Raw genomic sequence first — 24,935 nt, 5'->3', positions numbered from 1 at the left:
ATAGTCTAGTCTATAGTCTAGTCTATAGTCTAGTCTATAGTCTAGTCTATAGTCTAGTCTATAGTCTAGTCTATAGTCTAGTCTATAGTCTAGTCTATAGTCTAGTCTATAGTCTAGTCTATAGTCTAGTCTATAGTCTAGTCTATAGTCTAGTCTATAGTCTAGTCTATAGTCTAGTCTATAGTCTAGTCTATAGTCTAGTCTATAGTCTAGTCTATAGTCTAGTCTATAGTCTAGTCTATAGTCTAGTCTATAGTCTAGTCTATAGTCTAGTCTATAGTCTAGTCTATAGTCTAGTCTATAGTCTAGTCTATAGTCTAGTCTATAGTCTAGTCTATAGTCTAGTCTATAGTCTAGTCTATAGTCTAGTCTATAGTCTAGTCTATAGTCTAGTCTATAGTCTAGTCTATAGTCTAGTCTATAGTCTAGTCTATAGTCTAGTCTATAGTCTAGTCTATAGTCTAGTCTATAGTCTAGTCTATAGTCTAGTCTATAGTCTAGTCTATAGTCTAGTCTATAGTCTAGTCTATAGTCTAGTCTATAGTCTAGTCTATAGTCTAGTCTATAGTCTAGTCTATAGTCTAGTCTATAGTCTAGTCTATAGTCTAGTCTCTAGTAGTCTATAGTCTAGTCTATAGTCTAGTCTATAGTCTAGTCTATAGTCTAGTCTATAGTCTAGTCTATAGTCTAGTCTATAGTCTAGTCTATAGTCTAGTCTATAGTCTAGTCTATAGTCTAGTCTATAGTCTAGTCTATAGTCTAGTCTATAGTCTAGTCTATAGTCTAGTCTATAGTCTAGTCTATAGTCTAGTCTATAGTCTAGTCTATAGTCTAGTCTAGGTCTTAGTCTTATAGTCTAGTCTCTAGTCTAGTCTATAGTCTAGTCTATAGTCTAGTCTATAGTCTAGTCTATAGTCTAGTCTATAGTCTAGTCTATAAGTCTAGTCTATAGTGCTATCCTTAGTCCTAGTCTATAGTCTAGTCTATAGTCTAGTCTATAGTCTAGTCTATAGTCTAGTCTATAGTCTAGTCTATAGTCTAGTCTATAGTCTAGTCTATAGTCTAGTCCTATAGTCTAGTCTATAGTCTAGTCTATAGTTCTAGTCTATAGTCTAGTCTATAGTCTAGTCTATAGTCTAGTCTATAGTCTAGTCTATAGTCAGTATAGTCTAGTCTATAGTCTAGTCTATAGTCTAGTCTATAGTCTAGTCTATAGTCTAGTCTATAGTCTAGTCTATAGTCTAGTCTATAGTCTAGTCTATAGTCTAGTCTATAGTCTAGTCTATAGTCTAGTCTATAGTCTAGTCTATAGTCTAGTCTATAGTTAGTCTATAGTCTAGTTCTATAGTCTATAGTCTAGTCTATATAGTCTAGTCTATAGTCTAGTCTATTAGTCTAGTCTATCGTCTAGTCTAGTCTATAGTCTAGTATATAGTCTAGTATATAGTCTAGTCTATAGTCTAGTCTATAGTCTAGTCTACAGTCTAGTCTATAGTCTAGTCTATAGTCTAGTCTATAGTCTAGTCTATAGTCTTGTCTATAGTCTAGTCTATAGTCTAGTCTATAGTCTAGTCTATAGTCTAGTCTATAGTCTAGTCTATAGTCTAGTCTATAGTCTAGTCTATAGTCTAGTCTATAGTCTAGTCTATAGTCTAGTCTATAGTCTAGTCTATAGTCTAGTCTATAGTCTAGTCTATAGTCTAGTCTATAGTCTAGTCTATAGTCTAGTCTATAGTCTAGTCTATAGTCTAGTCTATAGTCTAGTCTATAGTCTAGTCTATAGTCTAGTCTATAGTCTAGTCTATAGTCTAGTCTATAGTCTAGTCTATAGTCTAGTCTATAGTCTAGTCTATAGTCTAGTCTATAGTCTAGTCTATAGTCTAGTCTATAGTCTAGTCTATAGTCTAGTCTATAGTCTAGTCTATAGTCTAGTCTATAGTCTAGTCTATAGTCTAGTCTATAGTAGTCTATAGTCTAGTCTATAGTCTAGTCTATAGTCTAGTCTATAGTCTAGTCTATAGTCTAGTCTATAGTCTAGTCTATAGTCTAGTCTATAGTCTAGTCTATAGTCTAGTCTATAGTCTAGTCTATAGTCTAGTCTATAGTCTAGTCTATAGTCTAGTCTATAGTCTAGTCTATAGTCTAGTCTATAGTCTAGTCTATAGTCTAGTCTATATCTAGTCTATAGTCTAGTCTATAGTCTAGTCTATAGTCTAGTCTATAGTCTAGTCTATAGTCTAGTCTATAGTCTAGTCTATAGTCTAGTCTATAGTCTAGTCTATAGTGTAGTCTATAGTCTAGTCTATAGTCTAGTCTATAGTCTAGTCTATAGTCTAGTCTATAGTCTAGTCTATAGTCTAGTCTATAGTCTAGTCTATAGTCTAGTCTAGAGTCTAGTCTATAGTCTAGACTATAGTCTGGTCTATAGTCTAGTCTATAGTCTAGACTATAGTCTGGTCTATAGTCTTAGTCTATAGTCTAGACTATAGTCTAGGTCTATAGTCTGGTCTATAGTCTAGTCTAAAGCCTAGTCTAAGTCTAGTCTATAGTCTAGTTATATAGTCTAGTTCTATAGTCTAGTCTATAGTCTAGTCTATAGTCTAGTCTATAGTCTAGTCTATAGTCTAGTCTATAGTCTAGTCTATAGTCTAGTCTATAGTCTAGTCTATAGTCTAGTCTATAGTCTAGTCTATAGTCTAGTCTATAGTCTAGTCTATAGTCTAGTCTATAGTCTAGTCCATAGTCTAGTCTATAGTCTAGTCTATAGTCTAGTCTATAGTCTAGTCTATAGTCTAGTCTATAGTCTAGTCTATAGTCTAGTCTATAGTCTAGTCTATAGTCTAGTCTATAGTCTAGTCTATAGTCTAGTCTATAGTCTAGTCTATAGTCTAGTCTTAGTCTAGTCTATAGCCTAGTCTATAGTCTAGTCTATAGTCTAGTCTATAGTCTAGTCTATAGTCTAGTCTATAGTCTAGTCTATAGTCTAGTCTATAGTCTAGTCTGTAGTCTAGTCTATAGCCTAGTCTATAGTCTAGTCTATAGTCTAGTCTATTAGTCTATCTATAGTCTAGTCTATAGTCTAGTCTATAGTCTAGTCTATAGTCTAGTCTATAGTCTAGTCTATAGTCTAGTCTATAGTCTAGTCTATAGTCTAGTCTATAGCCTAGTCTATAGTCTAGTCTATAGTCTAGTCTATAGTCTAGTCTATAGTCTAGTCTATAGTCTAGTCTATAGTCTGGTCTATGGACTGGTTAATCATCCAGTCTAGTCTATAGGTTGGTCTATCGTCTAGTCTATAATCAGGGGTTTTCTTAATATAATATTTATAAGAAGAGTTTTCTGAAGTATAACAGTCTAAATCTAATAATAAGTATTACCGATTAATTATAATAGTACATGTTACAATTCAAAGTTTTCAAAATGTTGTTTTTGTAAATACGCAAAGCATAACGTTGTTGTTTATTTCTTATCAGCATTTTTTCTTTGTTTTGTGTATTTATATTGTAGACAAGCTTCAGTGACCGGCATTTAATGTAAGAATTGAAAAACAAATATGATTCATAGCTATTTGTTGTTATTTATTATTGCGGCTATAAGTTTTTCTATAGAATTGCCAGGTTTTTGTAAAGACGGGCTTTGCCCGGGGAATTGTAGAATTTTAAGATGGATAAAACAAATTAGTGGACAGGAAATTGTGCATACTTAAAAGAAAATACTTGAACATTTTTGAAAGTGATGACTTTTTGAACTTTATCTCATTTTTATGGATATTAGAATTTGATAAACACAATTTTTTGAAGCGCAAGAATTCGAAATAAAATTTATCGAAGAAAAGAATCTATTATTGCAGAATTGTGATTCAATAGATTCTACCTATAGTTGGCAACCCTTAACTGCAATCACTTTTATTTTTTTCCTTCTCAATACTTTTAGTTTGTTTTTATTTGTTTTGTTTTTTTGCTCTCTCGTATAGGAAAGGTCGTTCTCTGTCTCTATTTCATTATAATCTATTTGTACAACAAACAAATAGTTCGATGATGATGGGTTTGATTTCAATCAATTGTTTACACATGTTTTTTATATTTAGAACAAATTATGGATTTTAAAAGTTTCCCAGGTGTAAAGTTGCTTGCTGGCCACTTACAGTATTGTTCGAAACTTAAGCACTCTATATCAAAAATAATATAATAAAAATTTTTGAATTATACTATCGATTGGAATGTAGACCAGACTAAAGCTAGACTAAAGACTAGACTATAAATTAGACTATAGACTAGACTATGACTAGACTATAGACTAGACTATAGTCTAGACTAGACTATAGACTAGACTATAGACTAGACTATAGACTAGACTATACTAAACTATAGACTAGACTATAGACTAGATTATAGACTAGACTTTAGACTAGACTAAACTATAGACTACACTATAGACTAGACTATAGACTAGACTATAGACTAGACTATAGACTAGACTATAGACTAGATATAGACTAGACTATAGACTAGACTATAGACTAGACTATAGACTAGACTAGACTAGACTAGACTAGACTATAGACTAGACTATAGACTAGACTAAGACTAGACTATAGACTAGACTATAGACTAGACTATAGACTAGACTATAGACTAGACTATAGACTAGACTATAGACTAGACTATAGACTAGACTATAGACTAGACTATAGACTAGACTATAGACTAGACTATAGACTAGACTATAGACTAGACTATAGACTAGACTATAGACTAGACTATAGACTAGACTATAGACTAGACTATAGACTAGACTATAGACTAGACTATAGACTAGACTATAGACTAGACTATAGACTAGACTATAGACTAGACTATAGACTAGACTATAGACTAGACTATAGACTAGACTATAGACTAGACTATAGACTAGACTATAGACTAGACTATAGACTAGACTATAGACTAGACTATAGACTAGACTATAGACTAGACTATAGACTAGACTATAGACTAGACTATAGACTAGACTATAGACTAGACTATAGACTAGACTATAGACTAGACTATAGACTAGACTATAGACTAGGACTATAGACTAGACTATAGACTAGACTATAGACTAGACTATAGACTAGACTATAGACTAGACTATAGACTAGACTATAGACTAGACTATAGACTAGACTATAGACTAGACTGTAGACTAGACTATAGACTAGACTATAGACTAGACTATAGACTAGACTATAGACTAGACTATAGACTAGACTATAGACTAGACTATAGACTAGACTATAGACTAGACTATAGACTAGACTATAGACTAGACTATAGACTAGACTATAGACTAGACTATAGACTAGACTATAGACTAGACTATAGACTAGACTATAGACTAGACTATAGACTAGACTATAAACTAGACTATAAACTAGAACTGAACTAGAACTGAACTAGAACTGAACTAGAACTGAACTAGAACTGAACTAGAACTGAACTAGAACTGAACTAGAACTGAACTAGAACTGAACTAGAACTGAACTAGAACTGAACTAGAACTAAACTAGTACTGAACTAGAACTGAACTAGAACTGAACTAGAACTGAACTAGAACTGAACTGGAACTGAACTAGAACTGAACTAGAACTGAACTAGAACTGAACTAGAACTGAACTAGAACTGAACTAGAACTGAACTAGAACTGAACTAGAACTGAACTAGAACTGAACTAGAACTGAACTAGAACTGAACTAGAACTGAACTAGAACTGAACTAGAACTGAACTAGAACTGAACTAGAACTAAACTAGAACTGAACTAGAATTGGAACTGAACTAGAATTGGAACTGAACTAGAACTGGAACTAGAACTGAACTAGAACAGTGTTATTTTTTGTAAGACCAGTCTAATGTGCACACATTAACTTTTATTACTTTTTATGATTTTCTCAAGTGAAATGAAAACATACAAAAGCAAAAAAAAATGTTTGTTTTGTTTCATTTTATGTAGAAAATTTCAATTGCTTGTGCTTGATTTCCAAAGAATTAAAAAAATATAAAATAAATTTTTATTAATTGCAATTCACCCTCGAATGAAATGCTTTGACCTAAAATATTATTTAATTTGCTTAAGTTTTTGCTTATATGCCAAGTTTAATTTTTTTTGCTAATTAGTGTTTTAAAGTATCGAGAAGTGGGTAACGAATAATTAACTACATTTAATCAAATATAAACAAAAAAAAAAAAAAAAATAGTAAAAATCAATTGGCATTTTAAATTATTGAGAAAATTTTAAATTATTAACAAATATTTTTTTAATAATTTTAAACCTAAAAGGTATTAAAAAAATATGTTTTTTTAAATTGTTAATATTTATTTACATTAATTTTATGATTGTTGATATTTGATTGTTTGATATTTACGATAAAAGTATGCAACAGTGTTTATTGATTTATGTTAACTCCCAAAAGTATGTTACTATTTTATTTACATATAATTTTTCTCTGTTCTTTTTCATTGTAGATAGTAAAGGAGTTGTTGCGGATACAAGTTGGAAAGCGGTGAGAAATTATAATTAAAAATATACATAAATAACATTATAGAAATGGTTCTCATATCATTCATTCGTTATAAATCATATGAAATATTTTATCATTTTCAATGTACGTAATTGTAAGAAAAATGCCATCTAGCAGTAAGTAGGGAAATAAGAAAATGGCGTATGAGTAAAACATAAATAAAGAATAACTTTTTAAAAGGAAATATTTTTATACATATAAGAAGAAATTCCATTTATATAGATAATTTTTCAGAAAACTCTTCATTTAAATCCTTTGCCATTATGCCAGCATAATTCTTAACCGACATATAGTTGGGTATATATTTCGTGAATATAGATTCAATATCCATTAATATATGATTCTTAGCCGCTAAATGGGCAATAGAATCACCACTGCCCAATACTTCATAATCCAAAATATTTAATTTATGTTCCTGCATAAATATCAGCATAATTTCGAATAATTCGTAATAACGGTTAAGCACAGCTTCATGTAACACTGTATAGCCGTTATGATTGTAGGTTTTCAACATTTTTACCAAATCCGCTTTTACATTCTCCGAATATTGTAAATAGTTTTTAAATATCAATTGAATTTCCGAAATGCAAGCGTCATGTCGGGCAGTTAGAGCAACATGTAATGGTGTTCTGCCCCAGATATCTTGCTCGTTGATGTGACATCCCAGTCCAATAAGGGGACGTATGCTTTTGCTGTGGTCCATTTTACAAGCCCAGTGTAAGAGATTTTCCTGATCTTTATTACGGAAATCGATAATTAGATTTTGCTTTTTGGTTTCATTAGCCTTTGTATAGAGATGTATTAGAGTGTCTCTGTTTTCTAAAGCTTTGTAAAATACGGAATCTAAAATGCAAATTATATATGTGTATATGTATGTATATACAGAAATTTACTATTAAATACTTACCTATATTTGTATAATAAGTATCATCCTTTGCATTATTGAATGTAGAATCAATTAGAGATATCATTTTGCCACTCACACTTTCACCGGAAAGAGGAAAAACTGGTGGCAAATCGGCGCTATCACGTGATACATAGTTACTCTTTATCCTCTTTCCTTTATTTTCTGCTAATTGAAGAACATCACATTCAACTGCATCTATTGAACGTTTATATGTTTTTTCATTTATATAATAAAACTTAGCATTATCACTTTTGTAAGTGGTATCTCGAACCACAACACACATATTAACTTCAATTTCTACTTCATCATCTGTACGAGGTCCATCGTACCTTGGTAAATTAAATGTAATGGCTGCTTTTTGAAATATGTTTTCCTTCGGAATTTGCACTTCTGTAAACCATTCGGTTTCTTTGGTTTCTTCATTGATTTTTTTGATCGAAACATTAAGTGGCAAATTTGTTTCCAATCTGATTAAAATTGTTATTTCAGTACCGCCACGTATACTGCCTTTGATGTTGCATAATTTTTTGATTTTTAAATCATCGCCATGATAAATGTTGCACGAATATATTGTATCTCTGTATAAAGAATAGGTGTTTTCGTAAAAGTTTTTTTCAAAGATCGTAAAGCCCAGACAGACCTGTTAAAAGAAAAAAGAGAAATTAATTTTATAAAACAAAATCAGCAGTAACTATAAGCATTCAAAATAAATTGCTTTATTGTTAATCGACTGTGTGCAGATCAGAGATATAAGCCGATGCAAAATGATAGGCGGCAGCAGCGCAACCATTTTTGGTCGGCGGCGGCTTATTATAGAAAATATCGGTGGCGGCTAAATTGTCGTCTAAAATTTAACTCTTCCTTAAAAAAAATGCCCTTGTAAGAGTTTTTTATATTAAAAAATCTCTGTATAATAGACTGTTAACATCATGTTGACATCGTTACGGTTAAAAAGAATTCTTTAGTAAATGTAAAAAAAAACATATTTTACTTACATTTAATTTTCCACTATCTTGTACACTTTGAGAATCTTCTAGATTCAACGGTCCTAGAAGGCGTTCAAACTTTAATGGTAAAGGCAATTCTCCAAATTCCTGTTGTTTATTTTCTAAAGATTGTTTATATTGTTTGTTTTGTAAACGTACTATAACATATTCTTTTAATTTCCAAAATCGCTCCGCAGCATTGTGTTCAGATGTTTCCATTTTTTCGAATATAAATTTATAATTAACGGCTTTTTTGCACTTTTTCATTAGAAGATGCGGCGAAAGTGGTTTATTATTGGCATAACAATGCAATGAACAGAGTACATAAAAATCACGTTCATTACCCCACTCATCTTTAGCAGCATTTTCCGGCAAAAGTAGTTTAAGTTTTGGATAATCTTCATTTTGACCGTTCAAAATACCATGAGTGTTGCCCTGATTAATTTCACTTTCATAGCGAAAATGAAAATTTTGTTTCGGTTCAATTTCAACACTTGCATTATTGTTTAAAAACTCGTTGTTTTCCATTATTGCAAATTCTCAAGACTAAATAAAGTTGTTACTAATAAGCTTTTATATAGTGGCTCTCTCACTCGATACTCATTTAGTAAAATAGAGAACAAAACTGTATTTATTAGTAACTCTAGCGGGAAATATCCCAATGTTTCTTTGTTTAATATTTTGTTATCAAACAATATGTCAGTGTTGCCAGAACTTTTAAAAAAATAAATCTTCAAACAAGAAAATATTATATTTCTGAAAATTTAAACTGCTAAAATATTACAAGTAATCTTCCCTAATAAACCATTTTTTTTTTATTTTTATCATCAGCAATAAATGTCTTAAGCCCTATAAAACCGAAAACAATTATTAGTGTATGGATTTCAAAGAGTCCATTTATCAAAAAATGCTTAATTTAGCAAAGTCGGTATTCGAAATACCGAAAATAATGTTTTAAAACCCTACGACTGGCTGAAGGGCGACTAACCGGGAAACCTTTCAAAAGGAATCCAAAATGCAACATACACCAAATTTAGGAGAAATTCTTTACGGGATAAGAGTGTCCCTTTTCTTTAATCCTTAAGAAATTTCTGTTTAAAAAGTGTTATAACGCCCTTGGACATTGTGACACGTCACCAATCCTCAATAGTTAGGCACTAACACATGAAAAAATTAGATCTGTCACTTTGACATTATTGATAAATTATATACATATATTTAACAATATTGATGCAAACATGGCAACACTGATTGAGTGTTTACATCAGCGATAGCCAGAGAGTAAAAAATTAGTTCTCTGCTTGGTTTTGTTTGCTTTTTATACTTAGGAAAGAGTACAAAAGAGATCATTTGAGAGCTCATTGCGTTTCGCGAGCTTACATACAATTTTCTCTCTTAGTCATACATTCGAGAGGTTCGTTTGTTTATCTCAATTATTTTCTGCCTATATATTAAAAGTTTTGACAATAAAAATGTGTTTACATTTTCAAAATCAGGGAATTTCCTTTATTATAAAAATTAAATTCAATTGAATAAACTCTTCTTAATATTCGTTTATATATCAAAATAACATTGTTTAAATTGAATTTACAGCAAAAATTTCAAAATGTGTGATTCGTGTTTAAAGTATTTAGCAGTTATCGATTAAATGATAACTATCCGTCTGGTGGCTTGTTCAATTATTGTGGTGAAATATAAGCCCAGATTTTCCTCCAGAATTATTTTTGGCTCAAATATAGATTGAATTCCAATGCTCGTTTTAACAAAAACCAATTTATATACATACATTTTTCGTAAACTAGTCAATAGTCTTGACTATAGACTGGTCAATGGTCTCGACTACAGACTAGTCTATAATATCGACTACAGACTAGGCTATTGTCTTATATATATAGTCTATAGTCTGGTCTATAGTCTAGTCTATAGTCTAGTCTATAGTCTAGTCTATAGTCTAGTCTATAGTCTAGTCTATAGTCTAGTCTATAGTCTAGTCTATAGTCTAGTCTATAGTCTAGTCTATAGTCTAGTCTATAGTCTAGTCTATAGTCTAGTCTATAGTCTAGTCTAGTCTAGTCTATAGTCTAGTCTATAGTCTAGTCTATAGTCTAGTCTATAGTCTAGTCTATAGTCTAGTCTATAGTCTAGTCTATAGTCTAGTCTATAGTCTAGTCTGTAGTCTAGTCTATAGTCTAGTCTATAGTCTAGTCTATAGTCTAGTCTATAGTCTAGTCTATAGTCTAGTCTATAGTCTAGTCTATAGTCTAGTCTATAGTCTAGTCTATAGTCTAGTCTATAGTCTAGTCTATAGTCTAGTCTATAGTCTAGTCTATAGTCTAGTCTATAGTCTAGTCTATAGTCTAGTCTATAGTCTAGTCTATAGTCTAGTCTATAGTCTAGTCTATAGTCTAGTCTATAGTCTAGTCTATAGTCTAGTCTATAGTCTAGTCTATAGTCTAGTCTATAGTCTAGTCTATAGTCTAGTCTATAGTCTAGTCTATAGTCTAGTCTATAGTCTAGTCTATAGTCTAGTCTATAGTCTAGTCTATAGTCTAGTCTATAGTCTAGTCTATAGTCTAGTCTATAGTCTAGTCTATAGTCTAGTCTATAGTCTAGTCTATAGTCTAGTCTTTCTTTTTTGAAAGTATTGCTCTATAAATATCTAAGTCCATACATATGGCCGACGGACACATTTGAAAATTCACTTTAAATTTATGTCATATTTATGTTTTGATGGTTTTTATACAAGATTCGTTATAGCTGCATAGCAAAGACGTACAAACAAACGTAGTAGTTTTTTTTTCTACACTAACAATTTTTCTTTTAAGTAAAAAAAAAAAAAAAAAAACAAAAAATTACATACAAACCCTTTCTGAGAACTATTTTTTCTTAATTGTTTCTATTTGTTTTCAGTGTCTCGTACATCGTATTTATTTTTGTATTCACAAAAAAGTAAGGGTTTTATGAAAACTTGAACATTTTTTTTCTTTTGTTTGGGAATGAAATTACGTCAGTATTTGCTATTTTAGTGCGAATTAATTTTATACAAAAAAAATTATAAAAAACAATGTTAGCTAGGAAAAACAAAAAAAAATTGTAAATAAAATAATACAACATACATACATATATACCATGAAGTGTAAATACATGAATGAAAAAGAAACCAAAATTTAATTGTTTATAATACAAAAATAGATGTTGGCAATAATAGTAGATATATCCGTTTTGTTAAAGAGGTTAAAGTTCAAAAAAGAAAAATTAATCTAATTACAAAAAAAAAAAAAGCAAAGACAAGATCACGGACAAATAAAATAACAATGCAATGAAATTCTTAGTCTATAGACTAGACTATAGAATACTTGAGAGTGTTTGTGTTGTTGGATAAGCTTTCAATTTACAGTGTAGCAATTCCTTGCTGTTAATTCGCAGGAAATGTAATTATATAAAGTGTATATTTATTTATATAAAAATGTAAATATCAAAATGGACAAGAGCGATTAGAAAGCTGCATCACGTTTCATGAAATTCCCATAACAAAATGGGCAAGGACAAAAACGAGCTATAAACGTGCATATTATTTACACTTAAATTGTATGAATTTGAATAAATTTAAAAGTATGTACATTAGGGCATAACCACTACGTAGTAGCCAGTAGTGTTCTAATAACGAAAATATTGTATAAGAGTTATCACTCTAATGTACGTACTAACATAAAACAGAACTTTTATGCTGGAAAATATAAAGTATACAACTTTTTACTATTTAAAATATATTGTACATAAAATTTAAGGGACAATTTAATTATATTATAAACATATAACTTTGCTAACCTTTATTGCTCTTCAATTTCCATACTATGTATGCATTTTATTGATACTAAATAAATACAATTTTATAAAGTATATATTTTAAAAATATTAAGCCAAAATTTTGCATTTACCATCAGCGTAAACTAAATTATGACACAAATTGACAGCAAGTGTTAAGAAATTATTCACCGAAAATGAAAAGAAAACACATAAAAATTTTCATATTTCATTACGTGTACGTGTTTTTCACGAAAAAGTATGATGAAATGTAACATACATAAATTATATGATCATTTTTATCATCTTAGTACTAATGTTTCATCATCGGATCCACTACCATCACACATAGAACGAGCAATAAACAATACAATACTTAATATAAAAATCAAAGGGAAAACCCTGTAGTTCGGACCGATTGTCTAGAACTTATGATTTTAGCTATAAATCTAATCTATAGTCTAGTCTAACCTCTAGTTTATCGTTTAGTTAGTCTAAAGTCTAGTCTATAGTCTACACTAGACTATAGACTAAACTATAGATTACACTATAGACTAGACTATAGACTAGACTATAGACTAGACTATAGACTAGACTATAGACTAGACTATAGACTAGACTATAGACTAGACTATAGACTAGACTATAGACTAGACTATAGACTAGACTATAGACTAGACTATAGACTAGACTATAGACTAGACTATAGACTAGACTATAGACTAGACTATAGACTAGACTATAGACTAGACTATAGACTAGACAATAGACTAGACTATAGAGTAGACTATAGACTAGACTATAGACTAGACTAGACTATAGACTAGACTATAGACTAGACTATAGACTAGACTATAGACTAGACTATAGACTAGACTATAGACTAGACTATAGACTAGACTATAGACTAGACTATAGACTAGACTATAGACTAGACTATAGACTAGACTATAGACTAGACTATAGACTAGACTATAGACTAGACTATAGACTAGACTATAGACTAGACTATAGACTAGACTATAGACTAGACTATAGACTAGACTATAGACTAGACTATAGACTAGACTATAGACTAGACTATAGACTAGACTATAGACTAGACTATAGACTAGACTATAGACTAGACTATAGACTAGACTATAGACTAGACTATAGACTAGACTATAGACTAGACTATTAGACTAGACTATAGACTAGACTAGACTAGACTATAGACTAGACTATAGACTAGACTATAGACTAGACTATAGACTAGACTATAGACTAGACTATAGACTAGACTATAGACTAGACTATAGACTAGACTATAGACTAGACTATAGACTAGACTATAGACTAGACTATAGACTAGACTATAGACTAGACTATAGACTAGACTATAGACTAGACAATAGACTAGACAATAGACTAGACTATAGACTAGACAATAGACTAGACAATAGACTAGACTATAAACTAGCCTATAGACTAGACTAGATAGCATATGTTTTGAATAATAAGCATATGTTGGGCAATGTTTTGTTATAATTATAGTTTTAAGAGTGACCACATTTTTAATTGAATTTATTTTAAAAGAGTTAAATGAAATTTTAAACAAATTAAATCTGATTAATACACTTTAGAGTTTTTAATTGAATTTATTGGCGATAAAATAAATATTTTATACTTATTAAGTTTTATTATCTGAATAAAGATCCATTGAAAAACTTTTACCTTTTTCAGAGAGATAACTTGAATGGTGTAATAAGAACAAAAAAGTTCCTTTATTATAACTTCGCTACAACAGTACAACATTTAAAAGGCCTGATCAATTATAACTCTGTTATTTTTCTAGCACTACGTAAGCCAGCATACAGATACAATGAAAAAGTCAATTTCTAATATGAGATCATCCCTTGAGAATTCGATATTTAATACACTGTTCATACCCTCATAAATGTTTTTCTCGTCATCTGTTAATTAAAGTCTTATCGAATATCAACATTTAACTGTCCCATCCCATTATATAAAATTTGCTAGGCGATAACCCAAGTTCAAAGGGGAAAACCATTAAAATTTCACATACATTATTTAACTATTTAACTAATGATTGAAGAATGATGAATTTAAACTATTTTACTACGGTTCTTATTATAAATATGTTCTAAAATAAAATGCCACCACCCGCCAGCTATATGTATGTTTGTCAATAACTAAAAATGTAAAAATTAGAAATGTGTTTTTGAAAAATAAAATATTTAATAAATATTTAAATCGCCTTTAAATTGCATATAAAATTAGGCATTTTAATTTTCTTAAGAGGACGTGTTTAATATAAAAAAATTGTTAATGTTTAATAACCAAAAATCCATTCTTTATTAATAAATATTCTTAAATTTATATTGTTATAACAACAACTGCACTTTTTATTAATAAATATTTCTAAATATTTATATTACATTTGTCCCCTTTTCACGGAAGAGTTAACGTTGACATTGTATATATAAATTTATTTATATATAAATTTATTGAACTAGAACTGAACTAGAACTGAACTAGAACTGAACTAGAACTGAACTGAACTAGAACTGAACTAGAACTGAACTAGAACTGAACTAGAACTGAACTAGAACTGAACTAGAACTGAACTAGAACTGAACTAGAACTGAACTAGAACTGAACTAGAACTGAACTAGAACTGAACTAGAACTGAACTAGAACTGAACTAGAACTGAACTAGAACTGACTAGAACTAGAACTGAACTAGAACTGACTAGAACTGAACTAGAACTGAACTAGAACTGAACTAGAACTGAACTAGAACTGAACTAGAACTGAACTGAACTAGAACTGAACTAGAACTGAACTAGAACTGAACTAGAACTGAACTAGAACTGAACTAGAACTGAACTAGAACTGAACTGAACTAGAACTGAACTAGAACTGAACTAGAAGACTAGAACTGAACTAGAACTGAACTAGAACTGAACTAGAACTGAACTAGAACTGAACTAGAACTGAACTAGAACTGAACTAGAACTGAACTAGAACTGAACTAGAACTGAACTAGAACTGAACTAGAACTGAACTAGAACTGAACTAGAACTGAACTAGAACTGAACTAGAACTGAACTAGAACTGAACTAGAACTGAACTAGAACTGAACTAGAACTGAACTAGAACTGAACTAGAACTGAACTAGAACTGAACTAGAACTGAACTAGAACTGAACTAGAACTGAACTAGAACTGAACTAGAACTGAACTAGAACTGAACTAGAACTGAACTAGAACTGAACTAGAACTGAACTAGAACTGAACTAGAACTGAACTAGAACTGAACTAGAACTGAACTAGAACTGAACTAGAACTGAACTAGAACTGAACTAGAACTGAACTAGAACTGAACTAGAACTGAACTAGAACTGAACTAGAACTGAACTAGAACTGAACTAGAACTGAACTAGAACTGAACTAGAACTGAACTAGAACTGAACTAGAACTGAACTAGAACTGAACTAGAACTGAACTAGAACTGAACTAGAACTGAACTAGAACTGAACTAGAACTGAACTAGAACTGAACTAGAACTGAACTAGAACTGAACTAGAACTGAACTAAACTGAACTAGAACTGAACTAGAACTGAACTAGAACTGAACTAGAACTGAACTAGAACTGAACTAGAACTGAACTAGAACTGAACTAGAACTGAACTAGAACTGAACTAGAACTGAACTAGAACTGAACTAGAACTGAACTAGAACTGAACTAGAACTGAACTAGAACTGAACTAGAACTGAACTAGAACTGAACTAGAACTGAACTAGAACTGAACTAGAACTGAACTAGAACTGAACTAGAACTGAACTAGAACTGAACTAGAACTGAACTAGAACTGAACTAGAACTGAACTAGAACTGAACTAGAACTGAACTAGAACTGAACTAGAACTGAACTAGAACTGAACTAGAACTGAACTAGAACTGAACTAGAACTGAACTAGAACTGAACTAGAACTGAACTAGAACTGAACTAGAACTGAACTAGAACTGAACTAGAACTGAACTAGAACTGAACTAGAACTGAACTAGACTGAACTAGAACTGAACTAGAACTGAACTAGAACTGAACTAGAACTGAACTAGAACTGAACTAGAACTGAACTAGAACTGAACTAGAACTGAACTAGAACTGAACTAGAACTGAACTAGAACTGAACTAGAACTGAACTAGAACTGAACTAGAACTGAACTAGAACTGAACTAGAACTGAACTAGAACTGAACTAGAACTGAACTAGAACTGAACTAGAACTGAACTAGAACTGAACTAGAACTGAACTAGAACTGAACTAGAACTGAACTAGAACTGAACTAGAACTGAACTAGAACTGAACTAGAACTGCACTAGAACTGAACTAGAACTGAACTAGAACTGAACTAGAACTGAACTAGAACTGAACTAGAACTGAACTAGAACTGAACTAGAACTGAACTAGAACTGAACTAGAACTGAACTAGAACTGCACTAGAACTGAACTAGAACTGAACTAGAACTGAACTAGAACTGAACTAGAACTGAACTAGAACTGAACTAGAACTGAACTAGAACTGAACTAGAACTGAACTAGAACTGAACTAGAACTGAACTAGAACTGAACTGAACTGATCTAGAAACTGAACTAGAACTGAACTAGAACTGAACTAGAACTGAACTAGAACTGAACTAGAACTGAACTAGAACTGAACTAGAACTGAACTAGAACTGAACTAGAACTGAACTAGAACTGAACTAGAACTGAACTAGAACTGAACTAGAACTGAACTAGAACTGAACTAGAACTGAACTAGAACTGAACTAGAACTGAACTAGAACTGAACTAGAACTGAACTAGAACTGAACTAGAACTGAACTAGAACTGAACTAGAACTGAACTAGAACTGAACTAGAACTGAACTAGAACTGAACTAGAACTGAACTAGAACTGAACTAGAACTGAACTAGAACTGAACTAGAACTGAACTAGAACTGAACTAGAACTGAACTAGAACTGAACTGGAACTGAACTAGAACTGAACTAGAACTGAACTAGAACTGAACTAGAACTGAACTAGAACTGAACTAGAACTGAACTAGAACTGAACTAGAACTGAACTAGAACTGAACTAGAACTGAACTAGAACTGAACTAGAACTGAACTAGAACTGAACTAGAACTGAACTAGAACTGAACTAGAACTGAACTAGAACTGAACTAGAACTGAACTAGAACTGAACTAGAACTGAACTAGAACTGAACTAGAACTGAACTAGAACTGAACTAGAACTGAACTAGAACTGAACTAGAACTGAACTAGAACTAGAACTAGAACTAGAACTGAACTAGAACTAGAACTAGAACTAGAACTAGAACTAGAACTGAACTAGAACTGAACTAGAACTGAACTAGAACTGAACTAGAACTGAACTAGAACTGAACTAGAACTGAACTAGAACTGAACTAGAACTGAACTAGAACTGAACTAGAACTGAACTAGAACTGAACTACGAACTAGACTGAACTAGAACTGAACTAGAACTGAACTAGAACTGAACTAGAACTGAACTAGAACTGAACTAGAACTGAACTAGAACTGAACTAGAACTGAACTAGAACTAAACTAAACTGAACTAGAACTGAACTAGAACAATGTTATTTTTTGTAGGACCATTCTAATGTGCACATATTAATTTATATTACTTTTTATGATTTTCTCAAGTGAAATAAAATCATACAAAAACACAAATATTATTCAAAAAAATTTGTTTGTTTAGTTTTCATTTCATGTAGAAAATTTCAATGGCTTGTGCTTGATTTCCCAAGAATTAAACTATTTTTTTATTAATTGCAATTTACCCTCCAATGAAAAGCTTTGACCTAAAAAAGCCAATATTGAATTTGCTAAAGTTTTTGCTTTTATGCCAAGTTAAATTTTTTTTTCAATCGAGAAGTTGTTAACGAATAATTGTGTTTTTTACACAATTAATAATCTAAATTTCCTCTTTTGGTGAATTAAAAAAGAATAAAGTATATTTACTTAATTTTTAACATAAAGGAATTAATGTGAATTTTGTATTAAAAATAATAATTTAAAATTATTTATATATAGAATACTTATAACTTTGTTATTATTTATTAGGATTAATTTTATGCAACAATGTTTATTGATTAAAGTATGTTACTATTTTATTTATATATATTTTTCTCTGTTCTTTTTCGTTGTAGATAGTAAAGGTGTTGTTGCGGAAACAATTTGGAAGACGGTAAGATTTTTTTTAAGTAACTGTAAAGTGATTTATAGATATTGGAATGAAACTAAAAATCATATGAAATATAAGAAAATATAAATAATTACTTTCTAAATTGTTAAAGTAAACTGTAAAGATAAGAAATCCGAATTTAATGCAATTATATAGACAATTTTTCAGAAAACATTTCATTTAAATCCTTTGCCATTAGGCCAGCATAATTTTTAACCGACATATAATTTGGTATATATTTCATGATTATAGAGTCAATATCCATTAGTGTATTATTCTTAGCCGCTAAATGGGCAATAGAATCACCACTGCCCAATACTTCATAATCCAAAATATTTAATTTATGTTCCTGCATAAATATCAGCATAATTTCGAATAATTCGTAATAACGGTTAAGCACAGCTTCATGTAACACTGTGTAGCCGTTATGATTGTAGGTTTTCAACATTTTTACCAAATCCGCTTTTACATTCTCCGAATATTGTAAATAGTTTTTAAATATCAATTGAATTTCCGAAATGCAAGCGTCATGTCGGGCAGTTAGAGCAACATGTAATGGTGTTCTGCCCCAGATATCTTGCTCGTTGATGTGACATCCCAGTCCAATAAGGGGACGTATGCTTTTGCTGTGGTCCATTTTACAAGCCCAGTGTAAGAGATTTTCCTGATCTTTATTACGGAAATCGATAATTAGATTTTGCTTTTTGGTTTCATTAGCCTTTGTATAGAGGAAGGAATCTAAAATGCAAATTATATATGTGTATATGTATATACAGAAATTTACTATTAAATACTTACCTATATTTGTATAATAAGTATCATCCTTTGCATTATTGAATGTAGAATCAATTAGAGATATCATTTTGTCACTCACACTTTCCCCGGAAAGAGGTAAAACTGGTGGCAAATCGGCGCTATCACGTGATACATAGTTACTCTTTATCCTCTTTCCTTTCTTTTCTGCTAATTGAAGAACATCACATTCAACTGCATCTATTGAACGTTTATATGAGTTTTCATTTATGTAATAAAACTTAGCATTATCACTTTTGTAAGTGGTATCTCGAACCACAACACATATATTAACTTCAATTTCTACTTCATCATCTGTACGAGGTCCATCGTACCTTGGTAAATTAAATGTAATGGCTGCATTTTGAAATATGTTTTTCTCCGGAATTTGCACTTCTGTAAACCATTCGGTTTCTTTGGTTTCTTCATTGATTTTTTTGATCGAAACATTAAGTGGCAAATTTGATTCCAATCTGATTAAAATTGTTATTTCAGTACCGCCACGTATACTGCCTTTGATGTTGCATAATTTTTTGATTTTTAAATCATCACCATGATAAATGTTGCACGAATATATTGGATCCCTGTATAGAGAATAGGTGTTTTCGTAAAAGTCTCTTTCGAAGATCGTAAAGCCCAGACAGACCTGTTGAAATAAATAAAAACAAATTTATTAAACAAAATTATCAAAAAAACATATTTCACCTGTTTAAACTTACATTTAAATTTCCACTATCTTTTACACTACGATAATCGTTTAACGTTAACGTTCCTAATAGGCGTTCGAAATTTAATGGTAAACCCAATTGTCCAAATTCCCGTTGTTTATTTTCTAAAGATTGTTTATATTGTTTGTTTTGTAAACGTACTATAACATATTCTTTTAATTTCCAAAATCGCTCCGCAGCATTGTGTTCAGATGTTTCCATTTTTTCGAATATAAATTTATAATTAACGGCTTTTTTGCCCTTTATCATTAGAAGATGCGGCGAAAGTGGTTTATTATTGGCATAACAATGCAATGAACAGAGTACATAAATATCACGTTCATTACCCCACTCATCTTTAGCAGCATTTTCCGGCAAAAGTAGTTTAAGTTTTGGATAATCTTCATTTTGACCGTTCAAAATACCATGAGTGTTGCCCTGATTAATTTCACTTTCATAGCGAAAATGAAAATTTTGTTTCGGTTCAATTTCAACACTTGCATTATTTTGTAAAAACTCATTATTTTCCATTATTACTATGGTTGTTTTATTTGTAAATTCTTAATACTGACTAAGTTTGTTTTTAAAAAAAATTACGCTTTTATATATATATATACAGTTTCTTTCTTACTCGATGCTGTTGTTGTACAATAGAGCGGGAAATATCCCAATTTTTGTTTGTTTGATATTTTGTTATCAAACAATATGTCAGTGTTACCAGAACTTAAAAAAAACACATAATAAATCTGTAGTAAAACTAGAAACGGTATGTATTTGGGCAACACTGATGTAAACGCATAGTTAGAGACTAACATCTAAATAAATAAGATCTGTAAACCTAGAAGAATGTATGCAAATATGGCAGCACTGATTGAGAGTATACTATACTTATAATTTTCTCTCTTAGTCATACATTAGAGACAGTGTTGGCAAAATTAGTGCAATTGTTTTTTTTTTTTTTTTTTTTTTGATACAATTCGATCTTTAAAAGTACAATGGTACACCAATGACCCATTTTGTACAATTTTAAAACATATATATTTCTCTATTGATCTATTGCACTAGCGACTTTGGTAAAATTTTTAATAAAATACCGTAGAGAACATGAAGTATTCTCTTATATTGTAAAGAATCATGGAAAAGATTACAACCAGACAACTTTTACATATAGAGAGTACTTTTTAGGATCAGTTTTTATCCGATAGCTTTTCTATTCTCTGAATTAGTCTTTGGACTAGTATAAACTACTATATTGTCTAGTTTATAGACTACTCTCTTATCTTGTCCACAGAGACACAATATACTAGTCTATTTACTAGTATATTGTGTCTCTATATACTAGGCTATATACTAGGCTATAGACTAGACTATAGACTAGACTATAGACTAGACTATAGACTAGACTATAGACTAGACTATAGACTAGACTAGACTATAGACTAGACTATAGACTAGACTATAGACTAGACTATAGACTAGACTATAGACTAGACTATAGACTAGAATATAGACTAGACTATAGACTAGACTATAGACTAGACTATAGACTAGACTATAGACTAGACTATAGACTAGAATATAGACTAGACTATAGACTAGACTATAGACTAGACTAAGACTAGACTATAGACTAGACTATAGACTAGACTATAGACTAGACTATAGACTAGACTATAGACTAGACTATAGACTAGACTATAGACTAGACTATAGACTAGACTATAGACTAGACTATAGACTAGACTATAGACTAGACTATAGACTAGACTATAGACTAGACTATAGACTAGACTATAGACTAGACTATAGACTAGACTATAGACTAGACTATAGACTAGACTATAGACTAGACTATAGACTAGACTATAGACTAGACTATAGACTAGACTATAGACTAGACTATAGACTAGACTATAGACTAGACTATAGACTAGACTATAGACTGGACTATAGACTAGACTATAGACTCGACTATAGACCAGACTATAGACTAGACTATAGACTAGGCTATAGACTAGACTATAGACTAGACCATAGACTAGACTATAGACTAGACTATAGACTAGACTATAGACTAGACTATAGACTAGACTATAGACTAGACTATAGACTAGACCATAGACTAGACTATAGACTAGACCATAGACTAGACTATAGACTAGACTATAGACTAGACTATAGACTAGACTATAGACTAGACTATAGACCAGACTATAGACTAGACTATAGATTAGACTATAGATTAGACTATAGACTAGACTATAGACTAGACTATAGACTAGACTATAGACTAGACTATAGACTAGACTATAGACTAGACTATAGACTAGACTATAGACTAGACTATAGACTAGACTATAGACTAGACTATAGACTAGACTATAGACTAGACTATAGACTAGACTATAGACTAGACTATAGACTAGACTATAGACTAGACTATAGACTAGACTATAGACTAGACTATAGACTAGACTATAGACTAGACTATAGACTAGACTATAGACTAGACTATAGACTAGACTATAGACTAGACTATAGACTAGACTATAGACTAGACTATAGACTAGACTATAGACTAGACTATAGACTAGACTATAGACTAGACTATAGACTAGACTATAGACTAGACTATAGACTAGACTATAGACTAGACTATAGACTAGACTATAGACTAGACTATAGACTAGACTATAGACTAGACTATAGATAGACTAGACTATAGACTAGACTAGACTATAGACTAGACTATAGACTAGACTATAGACTAGACTATAGACTAGACTATAGACTAGACTATAGACTAGACTATAGACTAGACTATAGACTAGACTATAGACTAGACTATAGACTAGACTATAGACTAGACTATAGACTAGACTATAGACTAGACTATAGACTAGACTATAGACTAGACTATAGACTAGACTATAGACTAGACTATAGACTTGACTATAGACACTATAGACTAGACTATAGACTAGACTATAGACTAGACTATAGACTAGACTATAGACTAGACTATAGACTAGACTATAGACTAGACTATAGACTAGACTATAGACTAGACTATAGACTAGACTATAGACTAGACTATAGACTAGACTATAGACTAGACTATAGACTAGACTATAGACTAGACTATAGACTAGACTATAGACTAGACTATAGACTAGACTATAGACTAGACTATAGACTAGACTATAGACTAGACTATAGACTAGACTATAGACTAGACTATAGACTAGACTATAGACTAGACTATAGACTAGACTATAGACTAGACTATAGACTAGACTATAGACTAGACTATAGACTAGACTATAGACTAGACTATAGACTAGACTATAGACTAGACTATAGACTAGACTATAGACTAGACTATAGACTAGACTATAGACTAGACTATAGACTAGACTATAGACTAGACTATAGACTAGACTATAGACTAGACTATAGACTAGACTATAGACTAGACTATAGACTAGACTATAGACTAGACTATAGACTAGACTATAGACTAGACTATAGACTAGACTATAGACTAGACTATAGACTAGACTATAGACTAGACTAGACTATAGACTAGACTATAGACTAGACTATAGACTAGACTATAGACTAGACTATAGACTAGACTATAGACTAGACTATAGACTAGACTATAGACTAGACTATAGACTAGACTATAGACTAGACTATAGACTAGACTATAGACTAGACTATAGACTAGACTATAGACTAGACTATAGACTAGACTATAGACTAGACTAGACTAGACTATAGACTAGACTATAGACTAGACTATAGACTAGACTATAGACTAGACTATAGACTAGACTATAGACTAGACTATAGACTAGACTATAGACTAGACTATAGACTAGACTATAGACTAGACTATAGACTAGACTATAGACTAGACTATAGACTAGACTATAGACTAGACTATAGACTAGACTATAGACTAGACTATAGACTAGACTATAGACTAGACTATAGACTAGACTATAGACTAGACTATAGACTAGACTATAGACTAGACTATAGACTAGACTATAGACTAGACTATAGACTAGACTATAGACTAGACTATAGACTAGACTATAGACTAGACTATAGACTAGACTATAGACTAGACTATAGACTAGACTATAGACTAGACTATAGACTAGACTATAGACTAGACTATAGAGAGACTATAGACTAGACTATAGACTAGACTATAGACTAGACTATAGACTAGACTATAGACTAGACTATAGACTAGACTATCTAGACTATAGACTAGACTATAGACTAGACTATAGACTAGACTATAGACTAGACTATAGACTAGACTATAGACTAGACTATAGACTAGACTATAGACTAGACTATAGACTAGACTATAGACTAGACTATAGACTAGACTATAGACTAGACTATAGACTAGACTATAAACTAGACTATAGACTAGACTATAGACTAGACTATAGACTAGACTATAGACTAGACTATAGACTAGACTATAGACTAGACTATAGACTAGACTATAGACTAGACTATAGACTAGACTATAGACTAGACTATAGACTAGACTATAGACTAGACTATAGACTAGACTATAGACTAGACTATAGACTAGACTATAGACTAGACTAGACTATAGACTAGACTAGACTATAGACTAGACTAGATATAGACTAGACTAGACTATAGACTAGACTAGACTAGACTATAGACTAGACTAGACTATAGACTAGACTAGACTATAGACTAGACTATAGACTAGACTATAGACTAGACTATAGACTAGACTATAGACTAGACTATAGACTAGACTATAGACTAGACTATAGACTAGACTATAGACTAGACTATAGACTAGACTATAGACTAGACTATAGACTAGACTA

The 24,935-nt window shown here is 31.3% G+C and overlaps 3 protein-coding genes across 6 annotated transcripts in view; 1 reads left to right on the top strand and 2 right to left on the bottom strand.

Annotated features, from left to right (window-relative positions):
- The window catches only part of LOC119603993 (piezo-type mechanosensitive ion channel component), a 109,429-nt gene that overhangs the window by 17,510 nt on the left and 66,984 nt on the right, over nucleotides 1–24,935 (top strand). For 3 of the 4 annotated variants that reach the window (XM_037956306.1, XM_037956305.1, XM_037956303.1), the window contains exons 3-4: nucleotides 6,505–6,542; nucleotides 18,504–18,541. The gene's annotated coding sequence lies outside the window, so the exon portion shown is untranslated. Of the gene's footprint in view, nucleotides 1–6,349; nucleotides 6,543–18,503; nucleotides 18,542–24,935 lie in introns of those variants that run through there. The other variant, XM_037956304.1, reaches the window with a different exon arrangement.
- LOC119603994 lies at nucleotides 6,335–9,001 on the bottom strand. The gene is made up of 3 exons (XM_037956307.1): nucleotides 8,463–9,001; nucleotides 7,468–8,107; nucleotides 6,335–7,403 (listed from the first exon to the last, which is right to left on the bottom strand). The coding sequence occupies exons 1-3, from the start codon at nucleotides 8,979–8,981 to the stop codon at nucleotides 6,775–6,777; spliced, it is 1,788 nt and encodes a 595-aa protein (XP_037812235.1). The 5' UTR covers nucleotides 8,982–9,001; the 3' UTR covers nucleotides 6,335–6,774.
- LOC119603996 lies at nucleotides 18,477–20,625 on the bottom strand. The gene is made up of 3 exons (XM_037956308.1): nucleotides 20,050–20,625; nucleotides 19,337–19,976; nucleotides 18,477–19,276 (listed from the first exon to the last, which is right to left on the bottom strand). Exons 1-3 carry the CDS (start codon nucleotides 20,566–20,568, stop codon nucleotides 18,687–18,689), a joined length of 1,749 nt encoding a protein of 582 aa, XP_037812236.1. The 5' UTR covers nucleotides 20,569–20,625; the 3' UTR covers nucleotides 18,477–18,686.

This window comes from Lucilia sericata, unplaced genomic scaffold, assembly GCF_015586225.1.
Source record: "Lucilia sericata isolate MDLA Ls3-8-SP2 unplaced genomic scaffold, ASM1558622v1 Contig000351F_arrow, whole genome shotgun sequence".
Lineage (NCBI taxonomy): Eukaryota > Metazoa > Arthropoda > Insecta > Diptera > Calliphoridae > Lucilia > Lucilia sericata.
The sequence above is the reverse complement of the archived record's forward strand: the minus strand, read 5'-3'. Positions and strand labels throughout refer to the sequence as shown.